Below are 7,500 nucleotides of genomic sequence, written 5' to 3'. Positions count from 1 at the left end.
TTATTCCGACACGTAGACGTGTCATTACTAATCTTTCAAATGAATAAATAGGAAAAGGGTGAAAATTACTTTTTATTGCAAACTTGGTTTGAATCGTTATCATGCGTATATTCACAGGAAAGTCTGGAACAGTCCAAGCACCAGCCGCAGTGAAGCGCCGCAAATAATGATACTAACCTGTGTGATACATGATTAGTAATCAGTACTAACAAAAATACGGCGCACAGACTCAGAAAGCCTCGTAATCACGCGTTCTAGCTCACCATCATTGACTTTTAAAATCTCACCCAAAATGTTAGCATGATTGTGTGTGTGTGCTTCGTTTATTTATTTATTTATTTATTTATTCATATATCAATCTTTCTATGCATTTCTCCAACAATAATAATTATAACATAATATCCAGAATAATGTTGATCATTTAAACTTACCCAATGTTGAGAAAAAATAATATTATACCAAAAATTGGAATGAACACTTTACTGTCCAGAAAGCCTCGCAAACAAATTATGGAAGTCTACTACACACTTCCAGATCGACAGGTAGAAGATGGTGATAATCCCTTCTCAATGCACGAATGAAGTGTAGACTATGTGTGTGTGTGTGTATGCTTTTCGGAAGCTTAAGAATTCGCAGATGTGTTGAAAAACCAATCAAAGCATTCTGTATTCTGGAACACTGACAAAATATTTTCCCCCAGTTTTCTCCAGAAAACTTAAACTTGATGAAATTGACTCTTAACTTGTCAAAAATATCAAACTTGACAATTCTTTGAATTCTCAGATTTGAGCCCTTTCAACAAGTTGAGAGCCATTCAAATCGATTGAAATTGGAATTAAAAGTTTCCTGGCCAAAATGGAGAAAATGTTTTTAGTCAGATTACAGGAGTATTTAGTGTTCAGGTAGGGCAAGGTACGTGTATGTATGTAATGTAGTTGGTGATGACCTGGTAGTGTGAGTACTGAGTACACACTCTAAAGCTGAAGCAACGTGTCCACCAAATAAAGGAGAAAGAAAGCCAGAAAAAGATTGCACTTATAATATTATAGCGCCACACACGTAAAGAGATCGAGATCGATCCTGGATGAAGTAGAGGTTTTTTCTGACCCCCCCCCCCCCCCGCCCGCCCAACAGTGATTGGATTACTGGAAAGTACTTTGCGATAGAATAGCGTCCTATCCAAAGAGTAGCAATCACTTGATATTATCCTTTTCACGCTATAGAACCCGGGATAAACTCCGACTTCATAGGCCTAATAGCTTTGAAGGACTACTTGTGCGGCTATGTGATATGACACTCGCTTTCGGATCGGAAGGTATTGGGTTCGAGCCTCGCTTGGCGCATAGTTGAGTCCTTGGACACGGCTCTTTACTCACATTCTCTCAACCGCACTCAAGTTTAAAATGAGTACTTGGCCGTCGACAGCATTGCCTCTATCGAAAAAAATATTGTAATATTGCCTAACAGGTGCCGTATCTCGTTCTACATGTTACGTGTTGCTGTTGGTCAGGGACCCTTTGTGTACGTTTAGTGGATATTGCTCTATATAAAATCTCAAGTTTACATTTTTGTCTGTGATGTGCATTGAGAATAATCGAACCGTTGAAAATAGTATGACTGTTTTAATTCTCAACACAGCACTATGTTAGATGGGACGGCTCCAATGCCATCTAATGATTGCTATGGACGGCTCCTATGTAAAGCAAAAAACCTTATGCTAATTTACACCTTGGGGGAGCAAATAGCTTAGTAAGTATAGTTCAGAAATCTATAGATGGTGAAGTCTCGAGTTCAAATGCCGATGACTATCCAATGCAGTCATATTAATTAACATGATATAATATAGCAAATGGAATTTGAGTTCCCTCCGATTCGATCTGTGAAAATCCAAAAAGGTTTAAATAAAAAATAAAAAGGAGCGTTACGTATAAACGTTGAAAAAGTTTTAAAACACTTGTTATACCTACTTGTTTCGAGTTCTTGGGAGACGGTATAGCGAGATTAAATTGCGCATATTATAGCATAGAGAATGTGGACACATTGCCTTAATTTGGCATATACTCTTAGGTAGAGAGAGAGAGAGAGAGAGAGAGAGAGAGAGAGAGAGAGAGAGAGAGAGAGAGAGAGAGAGAGAGAGAGAGAGAGAGAGAGAGAGAGAGAGAGAGAGAGAGAGAGAGAGAGAGAGCATGCTTGAGGTACAAACACAAGGTAGATAGAATTCTATCTCTAAACAGAAACCAGACAAGCTACCTTTTCAATGCCAAATTAACCATGTGCTATAGACTCTCCTAATAGATAGGATGTATAGATCCCCAACATTAACCTTTTACAGGCAGGATTCTATTTTATGTTGATCACAAAAATAAAGAAACCACACAATAACAAAGAAAAACACACACAAAAAAAAAAACACACAAAAAAAAACAAACAAACAAAAAACAAAAACACACACACACACAAAGAAAAAAAATTACAGCAAATGAGAAAAAAGGAAAAAATACAGTAAAATCAAAGCAACAACAGTTAACCCCCCCCCCCAACAAAAAAACAACAAACAAAATTAGATTAAACAATAAAAAAAAAGAACAAACAAATCAAGAAATCACCCCCCCCCCCAAACAAAACAAAACAAAAGAAAATAAAACAAAAGAAAACTAAAAAACAAAACAATACAAACACGAAAAAAAATCAATCCAAAAAACCCGACAACAAAACAATAAAACCCCACCCCGACCCCAACAAATTTGACTTTTTAAATCACGCGATATCCATTTTGATACTAAAACTATAGAACAGTAAAGTTTGCTGCCCCAAACGTAAACAAAGGTCGAGAAGCACATGGCAAACCACATGTTCCTGTCTTGACAGCTCACGTTCCAATGTAAATAATAGAAAGAAAATAACCTTTAAAATTTGGCTGTTAGGTGGCAAAAGAAACATATATTCATAAATACTCGATCATGCATCAAATAATGTCTAGATATGGATATTTTATGGAACAAAAGGTAAAATTTTCTAAAATTTATCAAAAGTTACAGTCTATCTATTTTTAGACCAGAGCAAATTATTGCGCTGGTGTGAACAAAACGAGAATTATTCGGAGCCTGATTTTCATAATAATTTAGCCTTATATTATTATTTCTGCAACTGTTAGATTTTATGTAAACATATTTTCAATACTGAAAGTGTATTGCCTACAACTCAAACTACAAAATTGGGAGACCTATATTGTGCGTAAATTATTCCGGTCCCTAACGGAAATCACTAGCAACTTGTTATTGTTTACGTTTGGGGCACCTAACTTTACTGCTCTATAATGGCTCGCAACTGAGAGATGATTTACAAGGAAAATATATCAGGAAGGAAATACAAAAATAAAAACAAAATAAGAAAAGAATGAAAAAACAATAAACAGAAACAAATATTATCAAATCAAACCAAAAAAGAAAAACAAAACAAATAAAATATTAAAAAAAAAAGAAAAATATATACACGAAAAAAAGCCCCCCAAAAAGCAACAACAACAAAAAAACAAAAAAAACAAACAAACAAAAAAAAAAAAAAACAAAACAAAATAAAAACAATACAAACAATTAAATAAAACCCAAAACAAACAAAAACAAAAACAAAAAATAAACAACAAACAAAACCAACAAACAAAAGAAAACCCCAAACAAACAAAAATCAACAACAAAAACAAAACAAAACAAAAAAAAAAAAAAACAAGAAAAAAAAAAAACACAAAAACTATTTGAAACAAATTCAGTCTCGCGGATAAAGGGTTAAAAGATTTCCTCGACGTTCGCGTTCCAGTTCTTTATTGAAGGGCAGACAGAGTGCTACTGTACGATGTGCGCTGCGCGTGTAACATGAAAATAATGTGAAAGTGAAAATGCCAGCGTAGGTTGGACAGAAAAGTAAAGTAGACTAGGTGAGTTGGGAGGATAACTCTAACCTGCTCTAGCCTTGTTCACAGATTCCCCACTCCCCGCCCCCCCCCCCCCCCCTCCCCACCCTCCCGCTCACCTGTGCGGCTACAACAAAACACTATTTTAATCAAAAAAGGCGTTGTCTCTGTGATATTGTTTATACGTTACCGTCAGTCAGGGTTGCCCATTTCAAACTTTTAACACCAAACAAGAATTGAAAAGGACTAAGAAGAAAAAAATATTAAGGCGACGGAAATTTTCGTTTCTGCAATCTTCTGACATTTTCTAAAAAAAAAAAACAACACTCATTTTTCGAGGTTTTAACAGACATATTGGTCACAAAAGACCTCTTTAAGACCCCCCCCCCCTCCCCCCCAAAAAAAAAACCCCCCAAAAACCAACAAAAAACAAAAAACAAAAACAAAAACAACAAAAAACAACAAGAAGACCAAAAAAAAAAAAAAAAAAAAAAAAAAAAAAAAAAAAAAAAAAAAAACAAAACAAAAAAAAAACAAAAAAAAAACACGAACAAATAAAAAACAAACAAACAAAAAAACACGAACCAAACAAAAAAAAAAAAAGGCATTCACAGCCTTTTACGCCCACGGGGTCGGAATTTGTCCTGGTTTTTATAGCGTAGACGGACAACAGCAATTGCTTGCTACTATTTGGACAGGAAAATACTTTCCACCAGATCTAACCGACAGCTCACTAATCATTGCGGGTGGACAGGGGGTCGTAGAAAATTTTACTTCACCCGGGATCGATCTCGGTCCTTTTGCGTGTGAACTGAATGCTCATCTACCAACTGTGCTATTGGGACTCCCACCAATAGAACAGAGAGACAATAAACATAAATTTATAAACTCGAGACATTTACAAAAACAAGAGGATAAGATAATGACGATTGTTTATTTCAAATTAATTCTAGTTAATGCAAAGTAGTCTGCCCGGATTTAAAATCATGAATCACATTCGGAGTTTCGAAAGAATTGTAACATGACAAGAAACGTTTCGGACCCAAACCCTTCTTCAGCCCCCAACATAAAAAAAATATAATGATAAAACAGTACGTACAATCTAGGAAGATAGAAAGAGAAGTCTAATTGCCCCTTGAGATGACGACGGGTGTAAAATTATTCTTATTATTTTTATTTTTAAGCTGTTCACGTTTCATTTATACTATACCTTAAGTGCAAAATGAATTTGGCAGTTTTTTCCACATCATTTGGCATTGTCTGTGACTACTTTTGGCATTTTCTGTAAAGTCAATTCTGGCATGTTTATCATTGATAAGAGGTAGACGTCTGATAAACTAATAGCCTATATTAATTTCATTATCTCGCCCCCACATTAACTTTATCGGTTTATTTCTCGCTTATTGCCTTACGCTATGTAAGTATGATGACTCTTTTCGCTTGAAAGAATATATTATAGAAGGAACGAAATTGACGTCACTCAGCTCCTTGTTAATGTTTTTAGACAGCCATTTGAATGATCAGTTCTAACTAAATTCTATCAATCAGACGATTAATGTTTACGGTTAGACATAATTCTGTGCGTTGGTACGTTATATCCGGCTAGCGGATGTTGTAAGTATTTTACCTAAACGATAGCATCAATATATACTCTAATGTCCTGCATACGTTGTCTTGCCGTGTAACAAAGTCAAGCCATGTTTGGTGTATAGGTAAAACTTTAGTCCCGGCGTTGTTGTCTTGGATAAGACACTTAAGAACTCACAGAATCGCACTGGATTCATTTGTGAATAAGTGCCTGGCTGGCCGTGGATAGTGACGAAGGGGATATTATATATGTGCTAGTATAGACACCTCATATAAAAATCAAGATAAATAATATTACTGTCATCATCATTCTTATTGACACGTAAGAAATTTAAAAAAAGAAAAAGAAACCCAATTAGTTTTCAACTTCTTGGGGGGTTTCAAAGGGGAATAACCCGCTGATGTTATATTGTGTTACGAAGATATTGATTATGTCCCTTCTGTTGCTTCTTGGACTTCTTTCTCAACTGGATTCAATAGTATGATGTCACGTCGCCCAGCAACGGCGAGCAACGTGGTTCTAAACAAAGAAAATCGGTATTTTTTGTTCTTCATGCTGGCTAGAACTTTTCATTTGTAATGTGATCAGAATGTATAAAAGTCAAAACATGATAATATTTATAATGTTTTTCTCCTCTGGATACACTTTTATGCTCGTCGGAGAAATATTTCATAAGGGCGCCCGCCATTGTTCCGATAGTTTAGAGTCAGTTTCTAAGTTACTATGCGTCATTAGGAAGGAAGTGACGTCATGACTCCTGGTCAGAATAATATGGAATAACTTTCAAAGGATGGATATCTTTTCGGAATGAACATTTCAGGTAAATCGTCTTTTTCATGAAAACCAATAAATAATAGAAGACGGAAAAGGAGTTTCAACTGGATTGATAATAATATAAACTTTTTGTTTTTTCTTAGATTATTTGTTATATGTACTGACAACATGTTTTTCTCCGAAATGTTCACCCGTCATCTTCTTATTCATCATCATCATCATCATCATCATCATCATCATCATCATCATCATCATCATCAGCATTTTCTTCTTCTTCTTTTTTTTCTTCTTCTTCTTCTTCTTCTTCTTCTTCTTCTTCTTCTTCTTCTTCTTCTTCTTCTTCTTCTTCTTTTTTCTTCTTCTTCTTTCTCTTCTTCATCATCATCATCATCATCATCATCATCATCATCATCATCATCATCATCATCATCATCATCATCATCATCATCATCATCATCATCTTCTTCTTGTTCTTCTCCTTCTTGTTCTTGTTGTTGCTGTTGTTGTTGTTGTTGTTGTTGTTGTTCTTCTTCTTCTTCTCCTTCTTCTTCTTCTTCTTCTTCTTCTTCTTCTTCTTCTTCTTCTTCTTCTTCTTCTTCTTCTTCTTCTTCTTCTTCTTCTTCTTCTTCTTCTTCTTCTTCTTCATTATCTTTCTTCTTATACTGATTTTTCCAAATAAATATACAGCACAAACAACGACAATAATTATTAACCATTGACAATTTTACTTCAGTCTCAAACTGGATATAAAAATCAAATTAAACGGCAAGCATTTTAATCGTGTTTGTGTTGAGATCCACCTTGGCTGTAACTAGTGTAGGTCTCTGATCCGTGACAGTTACCTGGACTGATGCACTTGGACAGCTGAAAAGAGAAGAAAACAATGGGGAAAATTTATCATTTTTGTTACCAACGGACATTTTTAGACATCTCAAATAACAAAATTTTACTTTATACCATTTACTATCATTAAATGTTACGGCACATTCAACTATATGTATATTGTAAAAAAAAAAAAAAATTAAAAAAAATTATGTCCTTCCGCCACGACATCATAAGATATCATCGCCTGGGCATTCCACGAAGGAATATAATTCATCAAAGAAGATGTCTGAAGTCAACAAGAATCACTCATGTTGTCCAAGTGAAAAAATTGGGGATTAATAATCTTGACCAAGGAAAAAACGAAAGTGCCTGAAGCGGGGCTGGCACTCGGGACCTTCCAGTGATT

The 7,500-nt window shown here is 35.1% G+C and overlaps 2 protein-coding genes across 2 annotated transcripts in view; both read right to left on the bottom strand.

The window, feature by feature from the left end:
• LOC144970705 (uncharacterized) overlaps positions 1-876 on the bottom strand; it is a 20,043-nt gene extending 19,167 nt beyond the window's left edge. The window contains exon 1 of the mRNA XM_078910621.1: positions 432-876. The gene's annotated coding sequence lies outside the window, so the exon portion shown is untranslated. The remainder of the gene's footprint in view (positions 1-431) is intronic.
• Positions 877-6,971: 6,095 nt separating this feature from the next.
• LOC144970701 (carboxypeptidase D-like) overlaps positions 6,972-7,500 on the bottom strand; it is a 22,972-nt gene continuing 22,443 nt past the window's right edge. Inside the window, exon 9 of the mRNA XM_078910617.1 lies at positions 6,972-7,133. Within this exon, the coding sequence (XP_078766743.1) occupies positions 7,028-7,133 (106 nt within the window). The 3' untranslated portion in view covers positions 6,972-7,027. The remainder of the gene's footprint in view (positions 7,134-7,500) is intronic.

The sequence above is a fragment of the Berghia stephanieae genome, chromosome 4, assembly GCF_034508935.2.
Source record: "Berghia stephanieae isolate SIO BIC M18660-M18661 chromosome 4, UCSD_Bste_1.3, whole genome shotgun sequence".
NCBI lineage: Eukaryota > Metazoa > Mollusca > Gastropoda > Nudibranchia > Aeolidiidae > Berghia > Berghia stephanieae.
The sequence above is the reverse complement of the archived record's forward strand: the minus strand, read 5'-3'. Positions and strand labels throughout refer to the sequence as shown.